Genomic DNA, 21,092 nt, shown 5'->3' on the forward strand with positions numbered 1-21,092 from the left:
GACAGCTTCTAAGCCAAATGCTGATGTTGTGGGCATTCACATTTTGTATTGGGGTCAATACCCTCCCTCACCTCAGATCACCACATATTTGGTGGTGATACAGTTACCATTGTTTCAGGGAACTCTGGTTTGTTAACTAAGATCTGGGTTGTTTAGGTTAAATGGCTAAAACATGGTATTGATTAGATTAATGTCATAAGATATGGTCCCTTTGTGAATTAGTTAGCCGTGCACCATGAGAAACTATTCCACGTCCACAGACTTGCACACATGATCCTAGTCTTGAAAAGAAAACCAGTGGCATGTGTCCATCCCAATTTCTAGATAAGAGCAGAGAGGATAGCTTACTTTGGGCGGTCTTCCTCTATGAGCTTTTGGTGCTCTGTATCAGTCAGATGCTTAACCGAGGTAGTAATTTATTGAATTAGCATGAAGTAGCCTTACTGGGTATTTTTCATTTAGTACCCATGGAGAAAGGGATTTCAAAGTAGTTAAAAAAAAAATTAAAACCCATTACCACATTCAAGGACACCCTTGAAAGATAACAGAAGGATATTTTTATTATAATAAATTTACTCTCCTGATTTAGTCTCCCCTTATGTTTGAGTCTACTAAAGATGTACTATTCTTTTGGCCATCTGTTTTTTTACCACTTAAATAATTGAAGTGAATCAAGCTTAACACTCTTCTCTGGACTATTAGAAAGAATAGACTATAGAAATATTTCAACCACTGACATTCATTTATTAAAAACGTCATGATGTCGGTATGATTAGAGGCTGGCAAACGGCAAATCCTGTCTGGTGGTTAGGCCACGAGACTGTCCTCCTCCATGAGTTGCCATCTTCTGGTTGAAGTAGCTCCGTAGTTACCTTTATAGCCACCTGGGGGGAGCAGTGGCTGTACCCTCCTTCACTTCTGCTCTCCAGCTTTTACCACCTTGCCCAAGCTGGTGACAGCATTTTGGTCAAGCTCAGGGGAGCAAAGCTGGTGCCTGGACGTGACGTGTGGCCCCTCTTGACCTAGCACGGTAATGTGGAAACATTGCTGGTGCTTGCTTTCGACTTCTCTGGTGATCTTTTTTTTTTTTATTGTAGTTATTCTTAGCCAAATAGTTTATATTAAATTAGTGCCATTTGTTGTGTATTTTGGTATATATTTCCATTATTTTAGGGTACTTTTTTTATCTTAATAGACAAAGAAGTTATTTACATATGTCCTTTCAATGGCCCCATTAAGGGAAGAGTTTACATCACAAATTATCGTCTTTATTTAAGAAGTTTGGAAACGGTAAGTAGAATCTAAGACCATAAAGATGACCCTAACTGTTAAAGATAATGCTAAACTGTCTCTCTTCTACCTTGCAAGACTGACTGTGGACCAGATTAACATGGGAATGCATTTGCTTCTCAGCTCTTAATTTTTGGCTTACGCAAAGCTCATTTAACACTAACACCTGTATATGTAGGAATAGAGTGAATTTAAAAAGAAGTTTTTATCCTGGGAAATACTGGGGAGGGGTTGGTAACTAGACCCATTTGCTAGCCTGGAGAAGTTGGTTAATATAGAACCGTGGTTCTTCACCAGAAGCACAGATGAGAACCACTTGTGCTGCTTAACAGACACCACAGATGTCCTTGATGTCCTGCATCAGAATGTCCATATCTGTAGTTCATGTGTGGCTGTTATTTTTAAAACTTTACAGAGGAGGATGCTGATGTGAGTCTGTACTCTAGAACTTTCCTAGTGTTCAATTACAAAGTACCAGGTAGCAGTTTAGAACTAGGATGCCTATGGTATGGCTTAGTGCCGTTCTACCTTTTCATTCTAAGATGAAACGTTTGCCATAGCGTTTCAAGGAATGTTCCACTGATGGAACAATGAAATAGAGACGAGGTGCTCTAGAAGGGAAGGTAAGAGTATAGCTGTTGTGGCTGACACAGAAGGACTTACAGTAGATAGGTTGTTGTCTAGGCCAGCCTGAAGGGGCAGCTGTATTTTGGGGGTGGACCAAGGGGGGAATAAATAGATAGATAGATAGATAGATAGATAGATAGATAGATCGGTTGGTCCAGGGTACATGGAAGAATAGCCTAACAGTGGTTTATACACAGGAGATGGTGAGACTGTTTGGAGGAATCTAGCTTGTGTTTCATTGTTTTTACCCTATAATTTCTTCAGGACTGTGTTATTGATGCATTATCTTGATTGAATCAAGGCATATGACTGATGCTGACTAAGAAACATGGGCTGAATGGTGGTGGTACACTTAGGTGAGGTTATACACTGGTGTTAAAAGCTCATAGCCATCCAGGAAGGGTGGTCTCTAATGTCTTGCTGTGCAGGGCCCTTCCTCTGCAGCGTTTCTAATGCAGTACAGTTGAATACCCAGAAAGCACGTGTGTCCAACATGTGAAAAACAGCAAACCAGCCAATGTGCTGGACTACACAGGTGCGATTTGAAATGGTCTTAATCAACCAGGATTTGGGAGTGAAGCTAATAATATAAAGTTTAACATAGGTAACATTTAGTTCATACGAACCGGTTGTACCAATAAAGGATGGAGGAGGTCTGTCTTAATAGTGGCTCAAGCTTATTTGATCCAGTAATTGGGCATGATTGGTTAGAAAGTTAATATACCTGTAGGCTAAACTAACAAAACTATAATATAATAGCAAAATGAGACTGTAGTCCCATCTGAAGTGTCATGTTCAGATCCAGGTGCCATGTTTTGAGAGGGACATTGGCAAACCAGCAAGGGTTCAGACAAAGGGAACAAGGCTTGTGAAGAGGCTGTAGTATGAGCGATGATTAAAATAAGCGTCGATGTTTCCTCTGAAGACCGAAGGCAGGCATGACAGAGCTACCTTGGAGTGTTTGGAGTGCCTTCTGTGGAGCAGGGATCAGACTCATTCTGTACAGCTCCCAAGGGGCAAACTGGGACAGATTGAGAGATTTTATGCTGATATATGCAAGAGTTGTCAAAAATGAGAATTAAAGCAAGTGTTACGGTGCCTTTCCCCTCTAAGAGTCTTGGCTCGTTGGGCTGCCACGCGTGCCCAGTTCCATTTCATGCTGTCACTGATGATGAACTGGGGAAATTTTTTTTTAATTTTGTCTTTAATTTTGAGAGAGAGCATGGGAGGGCCAAAACGGGGGTGGGGAGAGAGAGAATCCCAAGCAGGTTTGGTACTGTCATGCAGAGCCCAATGCGGGGCTTGAACTCACAAACCGTGAGATCATGACCCAAGCAGAAACCAAGAGTCAGATGCTCAACCAACTAAGCCATCCAGGCGCTCCAAGTGGGGAGATTTTTAAAACTGGAGTGCCGTGACAGGATTGTATGATCTCAACTGCATAAAGCAAGCAAAAACTATCCATAGACAAGAGGCCAGAAGGAAATATAGCAAACGTCTTAGTACTTGGGGTATCTGGGGAGTGGAATTATACATGCTTTGTTTTGTCCCTTCCACTTGGAGTGAGCATGTATCACTTTTATAATTGGGAGAGCGCTTAGCAAGCTTTATTTTGTTCTTATACAGCATCTTAACAGGTGGGGATTAGCACCAAATGGGTATACGAAATGCCCATTTGACACCAGCTACTAACTTTTTCCTCCTTCCACTGTTTCACATAAACCTTTTGACCAATTGGCTATAACATTTAGTCCAAGTATAAAAGCGGGAAGCTAATGGCAGAAAACACCATATAAAGAAAGCCATGTAAGTGGTTCTGCAGAAGCCTCAAATCATAGTCTAGTGTTTCTCAAAGTCTAAATAAGAGCATCAGTTGTGGATTCTGCTGCAGACTGTGTGTTTGGCAAAGAGCTGTCCTCTCACGGGCATTTGGAAGCGGACACCTGTGTGTTTCAGGTATGTAAATACTGCAGTGGGAGTCGGCTGTCCCATTTGGTTGAGGTGTCAAGGGCAAGTTTCCTGTCTGCCCCACCCACCCCTGCACAGTCCCCTTCCCAAGGATGGTAGAAGCACAGTGGCTGTATCCTTAGATTGTCATCGTGGCCCTCCTTCATGATCTCCCCCTCCCCCACTGTCCCCTGCATGCTGCCTGCACAGTGATCCTCCGTGGAACGAGGCCAGCCAGCTTACTTCTCCATTCTATAACTCTCGTTGGCTCCCTATTGCCCATAGAATAAAATCTGCTGTCCTTTATATGGCATTAAAATCCTTGCAACTTCTCTCGCTTCGATCCACACCACTCCTGCCCATACTGTTCTTAAACCACCTTCCCTTCTCCCAACACGCAAGGCCCTTCCATGCATCTGTGTGGATGCATTGCACGTGCTGTTCTCACTGTCCCCAGATGCTCTTTTCAGAAGCTGCTGTTTGTCCTTCAGAACCCACCTCAAAAATCACACCATCTTCGGAGCCTCCTCCAGCTCACGGTGAGGGACCCCCTCCCTCTTTGTGTGTCGGTAGCCTTTCCCCATGCCTTTCTGTTAGCATTTATTGCTGTGAGCCCTTTACTGGCCAACACTTCCTCTTTCCTTTTCGTGTTTGTTTCTCCTGAGCACTTGCCGCCACCTCCTATTTTATATATGTCACTGCTTCGTCTTGTTCCTTGGCTGTGTGAGGACAGGGATGCTTGTCTATCGCCCCGTGTCCCCTCTGTGCTTAGGGCCTGGCACATTGAAGGTGCCCAGTCGGGCTGTGCTGAATGAAGGAACTCTGGTGTTCTTTACTTGCTGCTATGTCTGTGGCCTTTACTAATGGTGCGTCTGCTTGGTCCTGTGTGCCTAGCTAGCACGGTGTCCACTATATCGTAGGCACTCAGTAAAAATATATTCCGTGAGTGAATTCGGGAGGGAACAGGCTTCATTGCTGTGGTGTCTTTTTTTTTAAGTTTGTTTATTTTAAGAGAGAGAGCATGAGCAGGGGAGGGGCAGAGACATGGGTCGGGGGGAGAATCCCAAGCAGGCTCCACACTCTCAGCATGGACCCCGACAAGGGGTTGGAACTCACGAACTGTGAGAGGTTTTGACCTCTCAAAACCAAGAGTCAGGGGCGCCTGGGTGGCTCAGTCGGTTGAGCGTCCAACTTCGGCTCAGGTCATGATCTCACAGTTTGTGAGTTTGGGCCGCGCATCGGGCTCTGTGCTGACAGCTCAGAGCCTGGAGCCTGCTTCGGATTCTGTGTCTCCTTCTCTCTCTGCCCCTCCCCCACATGTGCTCTGTCTCTCTCTGCCTCTCAAAAATAAAGAAAACTAATAAAAAAAAATTTAAAAACCAAGAGTCAGACGCTCAACCAACTGGGCCGCTCAGGCGCCCTTGTCACTGTGGTTTGACCTCAATGTAGGCCCCACTAAATCATGGCATCTTGAATACCAACATTGCTTCTGGAGTTTGGAAATTTCATAGTCCCCTTTGACCTTGAGGGTGTTCAGGAATTTGGCTTGGGGTCGATCTTGTGACCACAGCGGGGACACTTTAGGCACATAATAGTCTATAATCAGTACACCACCATGGGGAAGACTGCTTCAGCTTCCCTTCCAGGAACACTGGGTTCAAGTGCTATAGTGGGTGAGAAAAGCAAAGTAACCCTTTGTTCATGTGCTCATACCTTTATTCCAGAACCTTCAGCAAGCAGCATGGTGAACTAACACTGAACTTGGTGAACAACTCAAAAACGAGTAATTGGGGTGTAATATGACAAAGCCCGCAGTGGTTGCATAATGCCACGAGGTTACGAGGGAGAGGGTGATTAACTGTGTGATGACTCATAGCATGCTTTGTAGAGGAGGTGATATTTGAACTGAGTCTTGACGAATGCTAACAATTTCCTGGACAGGAGGGAAGAGAGGGAGGAGCACATCAGGTAGAGAGTTTCCCTATCACTTGTATGACAATATGGAGAAGACCACATACTGTAAAACAGATGAGTTGTCTGTTGGAGATGGAGGGGAGCAGGGTGGCAGGAGATGATACTGGAAAAAGGGTGCACCCCAACAGTCTCGCAAGTCACGTGTCAGCGCCCACCTTCTGTGGACAACCACCTGGTGGATGTGGGTTTCTGGAAGGGATGTCAGGTTGCAGTGTGTCTGATGGATTAGGGAAGGAGACTGGAGGGAGGGAGAGCAATGGAAAAGTCAGCTGTCCAGGTGAGCATCCCGGGCCTCACAAGGTCACCGTTGCGCCGGGAGGAGGCAACAGCGTGGAAGGTTCAGGAGAATAGGGTGGCCCTTTGGAGGCGGGAGTTGGAGGAAGGACCTCAGGTGGCGAATGATGCCTGTGATCCTTTGCCTTTGAAATGAACCTCACAGGAGAAGGAACATGCGTGAGAGAAGCCCCTGGGGCTCTCAGAACACGTGGACTTGATCACCGTACAACCACTGGGTAGAGATGTCTCTGAAGCAGTTGGAAGCGTGACTCTGAAACTTGCGAAGTTGTTAGCAACATCAGTATTGGTGAACACCGCATACATCCATGCGATTACCTGAGAAGAAGATGTGACAAGGACATGCGGCCTGTGGCGAGAACCCTGGGGAGCACGAGCATTCTTGGTGGGGGGGGGGCAGGAAACGGGGGGAGTGCCAGCATGGAAGAGAAGCGGCAGTCTCAGCAGTAGAAAATGTGAGCGAAGGCTTTGGTGGAAGTTGGTATAGAAGAGAAAAGACTCAGGAAGGGAGCAGACCACGGACGGAATGCTGCAAGGCTCAGTGGGAGAAAGAGTGAGCAGAGGCCACAGAGGGTGGTCATTAGGTCACTGGGAGCCCTGGTGGGAACCGATTCTGTGGAGATGCCAGTCTGATCGGCATCTTGCTCCTTCCACCTCCCAGGCCTTGGCACAGCGGGCTTGTCTCCAGTCTCCCTCCCCAGGGCTTCCCCTGCTCCCTGGCTGCAGAGAACTCCGCTCCCTGCTGGCGATGCTCCTTCCCACACGCTGTCCCCATCTGGCCGCAACTGACAGGCAGAGCGATTCCCTGGTCATCCCTGGGCTTCCTTTGGTTTCGAGTGCCACCTGTCTTCTGGCCCCTTTCTCATTCCTTGCTGCCCGCTCGAGACCTCTTGCCTTTTCACCCGCCATCCCAGATACCTGGACCGAGGTGGGGGCCTTCAGCTCTGCCTCCCTCCCCAGTTCCTTCCTTCCTGGTGCTCTAGCTTCTCTGGGTGGCACTGCTTGTCTTCCAGTCATCCTGGGATCCCTACCCCTCCCCTCCCTTCTCCATAGTCCTCTTCACGCGTGCTGTGCCCCACCTTAGTCCAAGGTCTTGTCCCAGTCTGCTGGTGGGGCTACACATCAGCTTCCCTACCCGCAGCCTCTCCCCACTCCCTTCTCTCTGGCCCCCAAAGACATCCTTATAGCCATGCCCCTCCCCTTCCTCAGAGGCTTGGCTCCTTTCCTCCCTCATTTCCAGTGCCTTAGCCAGGGAATTAGGGGCACCTTCCCACCTCTGTCTGGTGTGCCCACTTTGCGCTCTGGCTCAGGTGCCCTACTCACTGTCCCCCGACTAAGCCCTGTGCTTTCTGTTCTGGACATGCGTTCAGGCCAGTTTTTTTCACCTAGAGCACGCATTCATCTCTACTAGAAAATTATTTTGGAATATTGAAGATAGAAAGTTTATAAAGAATACCCTAAACATCTATGGATCCACCACCCAGCTGAAGAAACCCCATCTCCCCTTTGCTGCGGAGGTAATCCCACTTGAAAGTTGGTATTTCTTGCTCCTGGTCACCCACACACCCCTTTCTAAACTAGAATGGACTACAGCGGATGCATGGCAGCTAGACGAATACAGGGTTTTGGGCCTTCCAACTGAGCAATGCTGATGAGATGAGAAACATGTTGTGCACACACCTTCCATTTTCTGATGGTTAAGTCAGAAATAGTGTGTTCTTCCTGGATTAAATTCAAGGACAAATCTCTCTGAAAGGAACACAGTGATTCCATTCTCCAGGCAGAGTATTACCCAAACATTCTTCAGTCCCATTTAAGACCCTCTATAAGGATATGGGACACACTTTCATCTTTACTTGGTAAATGTATTTCTTTGAGGGACTAGAAAAATGAGGTCCATTTCCTTAGCTTTTCGATGGTTTACCAGTCAGTGTACAGACAGGACTTGGAGAAAGATGAATGGATGGCGGTGTGTCTGTCAGAATCTGTCTCTCAAATACGCAGTTCTGAAATGAGCTTTGGGCAGGTGCTGGGTATCGTGCCAGCTGGAAGCTGGGTGTTTTAACAAGAGTGGGAGCACTTCGGTTCTGTGGTCTCCGTCACTGGCTGCAACTGGAGGTGTAAGCCTCGGACACCACCCTTGCCTTGTGGTATGGACAGTCAGAGCCACATATGTATTCTTTCCCAGAGGGAAGGCCCGTCTCATTCATTACAAGGATGACTGACAAGGATTCCTATAATACTTTTCTTTTCAAGAAAGTCCATTGGAGGCTTTTCAAGATTGTTCTTTCTTGGGTTCCTCAGACTAATAGATTTAGCACCTGTTTTTGTTTTAAGGGAGCTGAAATAATGCAAAAAAGACTGTAATAATAAAACATTCTCTTGTGTCTATAAGTAGGAAAGTCAGCGGGAGCGTGGGACCTGCGCTGTAGGTATTCTGCTAAACTTCAGTCTTGAATCCTCTTACACTGCTGCTGCAAAATGAATGCTGTCGTCAGTTAAAACAATGCCGGCTGCCACCTTCGGTTCCCTTGCCCCTTGTTGCCATATCATTCCCACTTTTCTAGTCCCCAAACTCGAGAGTCTGTGGGCTACTGAACCCTGCTGTGCAAGTCCTATAGTAGATTTAATTCATTAGTCCCTTTACAAGTACAGGCTTTCAAACCTCACGGTCTCCTCCCGCCTGGGCAGTTCTTTGGATTTCAGGTTGACTTCTTCCGTCCCCCACTGTGTCACTGACAAACCTTCCATGTTCTTTAGCGGACTGCCTCTCTTGTTCTGCTGAACAGGTAAAAGCCCTCCTCCTTGAGCTGCTTACCTGCCCCCCCCCCCCCCGCCACTACCCACTGATATCTGTCTGTTTTCACCCATCCTTTCCTCCTCTCATCTGAGAGGAAGGGACTAGTTGCCTTTTTGAAAACAAAATTCCTCTACTTGAGCCTTTTTTCCTTTCCTCTTTTACTTCCTCTGGAGTGTAGTGCCCCCTCAGTCATTCTCTGTCTTCCAGTTGTGGTGTCTGTTGGCTCCTTTGTCCCCACCCGGCCCCACAGACCTGCTCACGTCTCTATGTCTTGGATCCCTGCTACCCCCCCTGCCCCAATACTACCATCCTCTTTCTTCCCCTTCTTTAGGAGACTTCTTTAAAAATTAGTCCACACTCACTGCTTCTACCTCCAGACTGTTAACTCCTTCGTGTTTTGTGGTCTGACTTCTGTTCCCTATTGAAAGTCCTCTTTCAGTGCTCAATTCCAAGTGGGCTTGGTTGAGTTCTCAGCTCCTTTTAAAAGTGTATTTATTTTGGGAGAGTGAGAGAGAGAGAGAGAGAGAGAGAGAGATTGAGGCAGACAGTAAGAGAGAGCATAGGGGAGAGGCAGAGAGAGAGAGGGAGAGAGAGAATCCCAAGCAGGCTCTGCACTGTTAGCACAGAGCCCGATGTGGGGCTCAGTCTCACAAACTGTGAGATCATGACCCGAGCCAAAATCAAGAGTCAGACATTTAACAGACTGAGCCACCCAGGCACCCTAAGCTCTCAACTCTTTAACTTCTGTGCAGTGACGGATATTGTTGACTACTCTTTCTTTCCTCTGTAATTTTCTCCATATTTCTTGGGTCTTCCCCCACGTCTGCCATTTTGCCTTTATTACCACCCATTTTTTCCTTCTTACTTCCTAGATATATATTGTCCCCAGAGTTTGCTTCTTTCTCAGCTGTCAGTTGCTCTCCGGTTCTATAGCTCTAGTCCTAATCTTTCATTCCTTATTTGTTGACCATTCGAGAGGCCGCCGTGTGTCGAGCACTGTGCCAGATGCTAGGATCCAGTGGTGTGCACAGCAGACACGGTCTCTCCCTCATGAAGCTTTAGTTTTGATGGGACTGCCAGGCATTAATCAGATACTCATACCAGGTATATGACAACAAGTTGTTGTGTTGCTTGTGAGTAGCACAGGAGTGCAGTTGTTTGAGGAGCCTGGGAAATTGTCCTGAGAAAATGATGCTTCACCCCTGATCTGAAGAATGAATGTGAAAAGAAAAGAAAGGAAAGAAAACAATGAATAGGGATTCCCTAGATGTTTGGCAGAGACTGGGTGGGAGACAATGGGCAGAGAGAACAGCCCGTGAGAGGCCCTGAGAGCAAAGGGAACATGGACAGAGGAGCAAGCAGGTGGCTGGGTTGGTGGTGGGAAGAACGGCAAAGAGTGAGCGGGAGGGAGAGGGGTTGGGGGCCAGATGGCTGAGACCTGGTAGATCCCGTTAAGGATGGAGGTGTTTGGAGTTGAGCAGTGAGAAGTTTTGGAAGCGCTTTAAGCAAAGGAATGATACAGCCTCAGACTGACTTTTGTAAGTGATCAGCTGTGTGGAGGGCAGACTCTAAGGGGAGCAACGGTCCATGCAAAGAGGCTGCTGTGCCTATTCCAGTGGCCCAGAGAAGTTGCTGCTAGAAGTAGAGAGGGGTTGACGGACTCAAGATTGATTTAAGAGATAAACGTGGGAGACCGGATGAGGGATAACAGAGAAGGGGATGTCAAGGATGACTCCTAGGTTTCCAGCTTTTGTAACTGCGTGGATGGAGCACCAGCCACTGAGATGGGAAGACGTAATTGGGAGAGAGAAACATCACATGATTAGTTCTGGACGTTCTGAGTTCAAGGGGCCTTTGGAATCTCTCCCAGTTCTGTATTTCCAGCTGCCTCCTGGTTATCTATACTTGATTAATTTACCATAACCTCCAGCCCAGTGTATCTCAAAGTGACCATGTTAATCTTTCTCTAGAACCCCTTTTGTGTTCTTTACGTCTCTTTGTGGGACCACATCTCTCATCTGGGCCTAAATCTGAGTCATTGTTGATGCGTCCCCAGTGGCTCATTGTCTTCTCTTCTCAAAAAACATTTCATGGATCCCATTCACCCCAATCCAAGCCCTGGGGTGCTCCCCAGGGAATTCCCCTGCCATCCTTTTGTAAACCTGACCCGCTTGCTTTTTTTTTTTTTCCCCTGCAAAATCCCCATACTTTCCCACATGTGTAGCTGATGTCACTGTTACCTGTGTTTGGAAGGCAGATCTCCCAGCTGCTATCATTCCATCCTGTAAGGATCATTTTTCACATCGCCATTGCCCCAGAACCTTCAGGAGACCCAACCGATAGGAAATTGTTTTGCCCTCCTCTGACCTCTCAGCCCATTTGTCTGGATGTGGGTGGTTTGCTTTGGTTTTTGTGGCTCTTGTACTTGCGGCCTGGCGGCATGGCTATTTGGGTACCTGTGTGTTCTCTCCCAGTCTGTGCCCTGGGCTCCGTGAGGGTGGTGCTTGCATATTGTCTCCGTGGCTCCCGGCATCCAGTGTGGCTTCTGTTACCCTGTACACACTCGAGAAAGACAGTAAATGCTTGCATCTCTGCAGAGTTCGTGTTCTGTTTACTTCCCCACTATTTTAGATCCTTAAACGTATAGAATTTTGAGTTAGAACGGGCCTTTGAGAATTCTTAAATATTTAATGATATTTAGATAGTAACAACTCAGGTTTCTACAGAGTTAAGCTAATTTTTCTATTCCTGGATCTTCCAGTTTGGCCTGCTGGGTTATCTGATCTTGAACCTGTCTCTCGGGGAGAACATGGCAAGTAGCCTCATTAAACTATGGGTGTCTTTGGTCAGGAACTGGCTGGTTCTCCTCAGTGTCCTTTTTTCTGTTGGGTCAGGATAGTCAGAGCTATAGAGTTTCTATACAAGGACATACAAGGACAAAGGACAGTGAGGTCTCCTCTCACTTTAAATTTTTTTACTTTTTTGGTTGCATTCTTGCTTCCTTGTTGATGTTAGAGTATGAGACTTTTATTTAGTATCTCATCTGTGTATTTTTAGATCTAACTGTAAGTTTGGTATTTAAGCATATAGTTGGACACTCCTAAATCTCAGTCTAAACAGACTGCCTGATCGTGTGCTTCTATTTTATGTTATTCTTAATTTTTTAAGTATTTTTTTATTTATTTTTGAGAGAGAGAGACAGACAGACAGAGGGAGACAGAGTGTAAGCCGGGGAGGGGCAGAGAGAGAGAGGGAAGACAGAGAATCCGAAGCAGGCTGCAGGCTCTGAGCTGTCAGCACAGAGCCCAATGCGGGCCTCGAATTCACAAACCACGAGATCATGACCTGAGCTGAAGTCAGACGCTTAACCAACAGAGGCACTTCGGCACCCCTGATAGTTTTCAATAACTAGATTGTATGGAGAGGTAAATACGTTATAATATGCAGCTACAAACGTACAGTTACTGAGTACTGTCTCCTTTTCTCTAGACACTTGGGTTTGAGTCATGTAGCGAGGTGTCTTTCCCCACGGCAACAACTATAACCTGTGTCCTTATGGGTACAAAGAGACCTCTAGCTGTTTGCAAGGGCGTACTGATCCACATTTGTAGAGCACAGTTATATCTTCCAAATGCTAAAATAGTCTTCACGTAATAATAACTTCCTTTGTTTTGTAGCTACCAAATGACAGGCACCATGCCAGGTGCTTAAGTCCGTGATCTTTAATCATCCCTACTTGACAGGAAAATGTGGCCAAGAGGTACCATCACTTGCCAAAGCCATTCAGCTAATAAATGCCAAAGCTCTACTTTGAACCAATTTTGTGCAACATAAGAGCTTGTGCTCTTTTCTCTACACTGTGATAACTGTGCTCTTACGTTTCCTTTACCTTTTTATTTTGAAATAATTATGAACACTCAAGAACTTGGAAAACTAGTACAATACCGATAGCCCCTCCAATAACTATGCTGCTTGATCACAACCAGGAAATTTATGGCACAATACAGTCGACTGAGACCCTGACTACTTGAATTTCACCCGTGTTTCATGCACTCATGTTTTCATGTTTCTGCATACAATCCTATGACATTTGATCCCATGTATCACGTAACCATGCACTAGCAATCAAGAAAAGCAGCCATTTTGCCAGTGTGAAAGAACTTCCTCATGCTGCCCCTGTATAGCCACACCCTCCTTCCCCTCGACCCCTGACAACGACTCCTCTGTTCTCCATCTCTACAATTTTGTCACTTCAAGAATGTCCTAAGTTGACTCCTATAGTGTGTGACCTTTGGACATTGGCCTCATCCACTCAAGCATGATGCTCCGAAGAGCCTTCCAGGTTGGTGTGTGTGTCCATAGTTCATCCTTTTTTGTAGCTGGGTTGTATTCCATGGCATGGATGTACCACATTCTTAGACTTTTTGAATTTTTAGGATACCTATAAGCTGTATTCATATTTTATAAAGAAATGCTTAGTTTTTCTGTTATATAAAGGAGAAGGATTGGAAGTAAAACTTCAGCTTTCCTTGTATCCCCCAAAAGGATATCTTCTAAAGAATGAAAATTCAGTGAGCACCTTTAAAACATTTTCTTTATTATCAAAGTAATCACCGCAATAAAGGAAGTATTGGATTTAAAAAACCTGTGTAGGTCTCCCTTTGTCCATGTGGCTTTTACGTTACTGTAGCCCGTGTAGTTTGTATGCTGCTGCTTCCCACGTAAGCTTATTTTTCCACGTACTGTAATTATTTTAGTAGCTGCATGCTTAGTCCATCACATTGACGAGTGGTAATTTTCTCCACCCCGATGTCCACCTCCGGCTCCATTGAGCATCTTCACGTATACAGTGTTCTTCCTGTCGTGCGATAGCTGGAGCCAAGCTCTTAAGAATGCTTAAGAGTCAGAGGGCAGGAGCATTTGGCTCTTTTGATGCGTGTTCCCAGAGCTTGGCTCAAATGTCAGCCCTTCCCCGTATTTCCTAAGCAAGCCACAGAAGCTTTTGAAAGCTTTGATTGCCATGTCAGGAACCGGGAGTAGTACACCAGCATCTGGAATGGTTGTGAGGACAAAATCAGAAAGATGGCGTGCACGATGCCCCTGTACACCTGGCACAGGCGGCTTTCTTCGTGCATGGCGGCTGCCGTCGTCTCGTGATGCTTGTGGTGTGACTTCACTAATGTGGTTCTGTCTTGCCAGCAGTTGTATGGACCCCTTGCACCCAGCGGTGGGGAAGGAATGATGGAGAGGCACGGCTATGCACTCAGGCCCTTCTACTTCGTGAAGTGCGCCCCTGCCTAAACTAGGCGCTCCTTCCAGATGTCTGGTTTCTAGCGTGGGGAATATAGACCTATGAATTTCGGCAGACAGAGTGAAGCAAGTGACGTAGCAGCAATCTGAATCAAGTGTTCTAGAACTTCGGAGGAGGGAGTGGTCAACTCTAATTAGGAAGCAATGCTTTGTTAGAGGTGATGTTTGCTGAGCCAGGGCTTGAGCCACGGGGAGAAGACATCTGGTAGTTGGGAAGGATAGAAGATCCAGGGCAAAGAGAACACCGTGCCGTGTTTGAGGACTGCTGAAGGTATTCACTTCGCCGGAGTGCAGAACGGTGTGGGAAAAAGGCCTGCAGAGACCAGGTGGATGTGACACCATGGGGCCCTTGAAATTGTGTGCCTGGGAGTTTAGTCTTTATTCTATAGGCGATGCAGAATGGCACATGTTTGGGGATGCATTTCGATTGCATAACTGGCTATTGTAATGCTCGCTCTTTCACGTGTGATCTGTATCCTATTTTTGTTTATAAAAAGTGGTAAAAGGGCCAAGGTAAAATGCCCTAAAGCATATGTTCTTTTTTTAACAGACGTTTTTGATGTTTTAATGATACTGACAGAGATATTGACTTTTGCGTTTTTGTCCATTACAGGATTCTGCTCTAATACTTGACGTTCCTCTGGGTGTGATCTCCAGAATTGAAAAAATGGGAGGCGCGACAAGTAGAGGAGAAAATTCCTATGGTCTAGATATTACTTGTAAAGTAAGAGATTCAGTACTTTCTTGTGTGAAAAAAAGACACATTACTGTTGAATGATAAGTAAAGGTCAATGGGGACTTACAAAAAAATAATCAAAGACCCTTATTCCTCTAAGGCCCTAGAAAGAATGGTTCTTCCTCGGGATCAAGCTTCCAAAACCTCCTGGGGAAATAGTTCCTATGAAAGAGTCCTGCTGTTGTCAGCATGTGTGAGGACTAACACCTGTCCTTCTGTCAGCTTGACTGAATAGGAAGAAAACTTCATAGATAGAATTTTCACACTCTCTAGTCTTTGCCCGAGTCTGCTCCTGGTGTCCCTTTACGTGATGTGTTGCCAGCTGGACATCTTCACACCCTGAAAGGAAAGAGAAATGCAAGAGATTCTACCCTCTGTGAACAGGCTGCGCCTCTAACAACCTCTCTAACAGTGGTCTACCATGTTGCTTTGGTGTGGTGGGTGGCAGGGATTTAATGGTAACAAAATTCACTCAGCAGTAATAGTAACGCTTCAGTGAGCCTCTGTGTTAGTCCACACACGTGCTAGGTGCTTTCCGTTCAGTCCTCAGGGCAATGCTCGGAGATGGACAGTGGTGTCTCCACTTTATAGTTGTGAAGCCTGAGCATAAGAAGAGTTAAGTAACTGAGCTAAGATCACCCAACAAATGGCAAGGTTGGGATCCAAATACAATGAGATGGTCATTTTGCAAACAACAGGATAAACCTTCTGGAAAGAAAACTTCCTTTCCAGGGATTAAGGATCAGAAGACTACAATCTGAATCGAGTAATAAAATAGAATAATAACAGAATAGAAGAGAATAATGGCCAATCCCAGAAAGAGCTAGAAGGGGTTTGGAGGTCATCTGTCCCAGTGGTTCTCACAGCTATATCTGGAAGGTGTGGCCTTTGCTCAGGCACTTTGATTTCTTAAAACTAATCTCCTATGATTTTGTTTTGATGATGAATGTGGTACATTTGTTTTATTACCTCCAGTTTATAAAAGATGAAGACTAGTACACTCCATCACAAAGCAAAGGATTGTGTCACCATTAGACCTGAACTGAAATTCTCCATCACTCCCCACCTTGGCTTTGTTTTTGTTTTTGTTTTTTGGGGGGTTTTTTTGGTGTTTTTCTTTAAATTTAATTTAATGTTTTTAAATTTACATACAAGTTATCCTATAGTGCAACAATGATTTCAGGAGTAGATTCCTTAATGCCCCTGACCCATTTAGCCCATCCCCCCTCCCACAACCCCTCCAGTAACCCTCTGTTCTCCATATTTAAGAGTCTCTTCTGTGTTGTCCCCCTCCCTGTTTTTATATTATTTTTGCTTCCCTTCCCTTATGTTCATCTGTTTTGTCTCTTAAAGTCCTCATATGAGTGATGTCATATGATATTTGTCTTTCTCTGACTAATTTTGCTTAGCACAATACCCTCCAGTTCCATCCAAGTAGTTGCAAGTGGTTTTTGGTTTTTGTTTTAATCCAAGCTACCTTAAATTCCTTATTTAGGATCCCAGCTACTGTCTTCACTTTGGGGCCTAGAAATACAAGAATTTACTTTTAAGGAAGGTTTTTGTATTTTGCATAAAAGGATCCATGGGAGTATAGAGTTTCCTATTACAGTACTCAAGAGAAAATGGGGTTGCTCTATCGACAGTTTTGAAAGTGACTTTCATTCTGATAGAATTTTTTTAAAAGTCCTATTTGTTGCCTTATCAGTAGGAAGAATTTTGTATTTAAACATTAGTCCCCCCAAAATTAATAAGACAGAGCACATTTCCCCCTTTGACTGCTTATTATAAAAACAAAGAGCTTAGGAACAACTCCACCAGGCATCACTTGCAAATGTTACACACGTTTCTCAGTATTAGCGTTCAGCCCAAAGATGACGGCCTAGAACACTTGTGGCTCAGCCTCTTAATTCCGTTCTCTCCCTGGGAATGGCGATGTCTCAAGAGTCCAATCCCATGTTCATAGAACAGACCTGAAGGTGATAGAAAGGGACCCTGCTGGGTCCAAGGCGGATGCTTCTGTCTCGGAGGTCAGCTCCAGCTGGCATCAAGAAGCATCGTGCAGCTGTTACTCTACTGACATGGGTAGTTCTGAGCCCCCCAAATTTGGTCCTATCGGCTCTGCACGTGGGGAATTTGGCTTGCCAGGAGCGTCTTTCACCCTGGGGATGCAAGTCCCAGTGGGTGTCATCTAGCAGCAGAGGAGAACATAGCTCTGAATATGCGAATTTTTAACCAGGCGCCACAGGAGCCCCTGCTGACACCTTGGAGCCTTAAGGAAAAAAAAAAAAAGAGCAAGCCAAACCTTACCATCACAGAACCTCCTCTCTTCTTCCATGCCGCACCCCCGTTTACTCGCTTTAAAGACAGCGTGGTATTTCGAGGTCAGCGGTGATGGGTGTTGTTTCTATAGAAATGCGTTATAGAAATGATGTGTCCGTAAATCAGCCCCTCGGTGTTGGTGCAATGGGGGGATGTTCACTTGGACTCACTTACTACAGCGAGGCTTGGTGGATCATCACAGGACCCACTTGTCAAACAGGCCGAGGGTCTGACCGTCCAGTTCTTCTGCCACAAGGCTCTTTGTCAGGTGCCTCTTCCCTGACAAGTCAGGCTCTCAGGAGACCAGGTGAAACTTACCACTTAGGATCGGCTCATATTTCTCTTGCAGATTTGGTGAGCTGCTGCCTGTGAGTCAGTTGCCTTTTCCGTTTCAATTTTCTTGTTGGCAAGATGAGGTAGTAATTCTTTCTGTCCTTTAATTACATCTGAATCAGATGGCAACAAGAAGTTGCTTGAATCACTTGTGCTTTGGCACAGTGCAAGTAGTTGTTTGAATCACTGATAGATCAAAATAAATGGTTATCCAGAAATGGTCTAATTTCTGGCCAAGGGGTGAAGAGCAGTGAGGTTCCGACATTATCATCTGACCCCGGGCTGTTAGGAGGGAAGTTCTGTGCGGGTCTTTCAGCCTTGCGGATCCTTGGCGATCCAGGGCTGTGCTCATGGCTCGGTTGCAGACCCTTTCAAACCATGTCATCCCAGTGAGATGATTATTCCCTTTTATTTGACTACTTCTTCGCATCACGAGCCAGCAACTAATAACCCAGTTTTCTTGGAATATGTTGTGAATCGGCTTTTGGATTTTATTCAGTTATGTGCTTTTAAAAACAAAAGCACAGAATCCTGTAGCTGGCAAGGCCCGGCAGATGCCATCTGTGTACAGAGTGAGCAATCTTGGGTCACTCATCAGAGGTCTTAGGGTCCAGTTCTTTATACCGCCTCTGCTGCCAGTGGCATTCTGGGATGTCTTTTATATGGCAAGGAGCTTGCTAGTCCTTCATGCCAAAGACTTACGAAGCTTTAAATGTGCTCCTGAGATAATAAATGAAAAAGCACTTTGAAACAAATATAAAGATGGTGATGTCCAAGACGAAGTACCCCAGGGTCCAGCACAGGGCTCGTTTTTTTTGTAGCTGAAAGCACAGTGCAGAATGTGCCGGTTTTAGTGCTCAGCCATCACTTGGTCACAGCACCATGATCAACTTAAGAGACAGCCTAAAACCCCTCACTTCAAAGAGAAGACAGAATGTTCTATAAAAACAACTTGATATATAAGGGAGCACTTTTGGTTTGGGTTTGGTTTAAAAGAAGGTTTTCTTATCAAAGAGCTACATATTAGAAGCTGTTTTTACAATCCAGGTTTGAGCATTGATTTTTAGTTCCTGGAAGCATAGGAGTCCTTCACTGTGGTTTATCTGGAACTCTGTGCAAGTCAACTCGATAGGAAGAATATGTCCCGTTGCTTTGCATGAGCACTTACCATGCCAAGCATTTCCTGAACTGTTAGACTTGAAAGTAGCAGGAAGCAGAGGGAGAAAGCTTCCGTGTTTTCCTGACACATTTGACAATTTTGAGATTACATGTGATAGCAGGTACACATTTGAAAAGTTCTATGAATAAAACACTCTTTTGTGATGAAAATACCACAGCAGCCAGTTGGAGCGGATAGACACCGTAGAGGGTGTGCAAGGCAGGGTGTGATTTTTCTCGTTACAAAATGATTGTAGCTCTGTCTTCTTTTTAGCACTAGTTGCTTTGTTTTTACATTTGTGACTACGATGGGGAGTGTTTTAAGGTGTTCTTAAACTGGATATTTCAAAATACCACACAAACCAAAGTGATTTTCTTAGTAATCTCGATTAATTGTCCTTTCAGGTAAGTGAATCTTCCACTCCTTTAGTTGAATAGATTTTTTGCTAAGGAATGTCACTTTATTTGAAGACTGAACTGTCGAATCTGTCTGCCCCCTAGGACATGAGGAACCTGAGGTTTGCGCTGAAACAGGAAGGCCACAGCAGAAGGGATATGTTTGACATTCTCACGAGATACGCCTTTCCCCTGGCACACAGTCTGGTAAATTCCAGGGTTCTCCCCAGCACTGGGGGGCTGTTGGGAGTCTACTCTTTCACCTTACGCTCTGTGCTGTACTTCCCGGCATGATACATATGCCAGGACGTTTATTAAAGATGATTGAATTGTTCCGGGGGTGGGGGGGAGCAGGCCTCTCCTCCGCTAGTCCATGTGGGATGGCTCACCCCAGGTGACTGGAGCATCACCCTGGGCAGCCTGTGCTCTCCCCCCACCCAGGGCGCCCCCCGCCTTGGCTCACCCTCTTTAAAAGGCATGAGGTAGCGAGGCGGACCGTCGGCACCTTCCTTTCTCCATCGTGCCTGGCTTGCACCTCTTCTCCCCTCTCCTTCCCTGCTCTAGTCTAAGCAAACTTGGAGGCAAACACCTGCTACGGGGACGGCAAGGAAGTAATTCTTTAAATTTAAATATAAATATAAATATAAATATAAATATAAATAAGTGCCTTTGCTTTGAGTCTAGGATGAGTATGCCACTGCGTAGACAAGGGGATCAAGGAGATCATTTGATTTTTGTTTTCTTTTTAATAATTGTTTATTTTTGAGAGACAGAGAGAGAGAAACAGCATGAGCAGGGAAGGGGCAGAGAGAGAGAGAGAGAGAGAGAGGGAGACACAGAATCTGAAGCAGGCTCCATCCAAGCTCCGAGCTGTCAGCACAGAGCCCAACGTGGGGCCCAAACCCACGAATCGTGAGATCATGACCTGAGCTGGAGTTGGACGCTCAACCGACTGAGCCACCCAGGTGCCCCTGAAGGAGATCATTTGTAATGTAGCCTTTCTCCCTGAGGCCATCTTTTAGGGCTTTTTGGCAATAGAGGCCTGAGGTTTGTTTTTTTTTTTTTTTTTCTAGTGAGACAAGGTTCCTCTCTTCCCAGATTTCATCGACGGTTGTTTTGGCCGAAGGAAATTCATGGTTGATGGAAGGGACAATTATACAAAGACTGGAGGTCTAGAAAGATATGAAGAACTCATGAGTCATGTGTTGATTACAGATTCACATGTAATGCTTTAAACAAATGTAATGATACAGAGTTGAACACGTTTTCAACCTTTTCTCAGTTTTTGATTAAATGTGGGTTTGAAAACCTATTTAAGAACTAAACAATTTCCTTAACTATTAGGGCTAATAGAGTTTTATGGGAACACATCTTTGGAATATGAACGTGTGAATGTAAGTCTAATCCACGAAAATTCAGTTAGGGAGTGTGTTCTGTCTTAGGCTTTGCATATCTGGCCCGAAATAATCAGAAATTTGCTCCTATAAGTCCATCTCTCTGGCATCTTTTGTCTCTTTTAGGGTATACTCCCCTAAAAAGTCAGCTGTTACACCAACTTTCTCCTAAACTACTGTCCCATCTCTCACCTCCATCCAAAGTTCTGGAAAGAATAGTCTGTTCTCCTCTCCAGTTTATTCATTCCTCCAGCCCATTTCAGTATCTACCTTTAAAAAAAATTTTTTTTTAATGTTTATTTTTGACACAGAGAGAGAGTGAGAGAGAGAGAGAGAGCGAGCATGAGTGGGGGAGGGGCAGAGAGAGAGAGGGAGACACAGAATCCGAAGCAGGCTCCAGGCTCTGAGCTGTCAGCACAGAGCCCGACGCGGGGCTCGAACTCACAGACCGTGAGATCATGGCCTGAGTCGAAGTCGGACGCTCAGCTGACTGAGCCACCCAGGTGCCCCCAGT

General features: G+C 45.5%; 1 protein-coding gene across 4 annotated transcripts in view; it reads left to right on the forward strand.

Moving 5' to 3' along the window:
• Nucleotides 1-21,092, forward strand: part of MTM1 (myotubularin 1) — a 97,401-nt gene that overhangs the window by 26,733 nt on the left and 49,576 nt on the right. For 2 of the 4 annotated variants that reach the window (XM_019435767.2, XM_019435768.2), the window contains exons 4-6: nucleotides 1,196-1,290; nucleotides 14,856-14,966; nucleotides 19,290-19,391. In XM_019435767.2, the coding sequence (XP_019291312.1) occupies nucleotides 1,196-1,290; nucleotides 14,856-14,966; nucleotides 19,290-19,391 (308 nt within the window). The remainder of the gene's footprint in view (nucleotides 1-1,195; nucleotides 1,291-14,855; nucleotides 14,967-19,289; nucleotides 19,392-21,092) is intronic. The other 2 variants (XM_019435770.2, XM_053892004.1) reach the window with 2 other exon arrangements.

The sequence above is a fragment of the Panthera pardus genome, unplaced genomic scaffold, assembly GCF_024362965.1.
Source record: "Panthera pardus isolate Hobbes unplaced genomic scaffold, ASM2436296v1 HiC_scaffold_27, whole genome shotgun sequence".
In the NCBI taxonomy this organism is placed as follows: domain Eukaryota; kingdom Metazoa; phylum Chordata; class Mammalia; order Carnivora; family Felidae; genus Panthera; species Panthera pardus.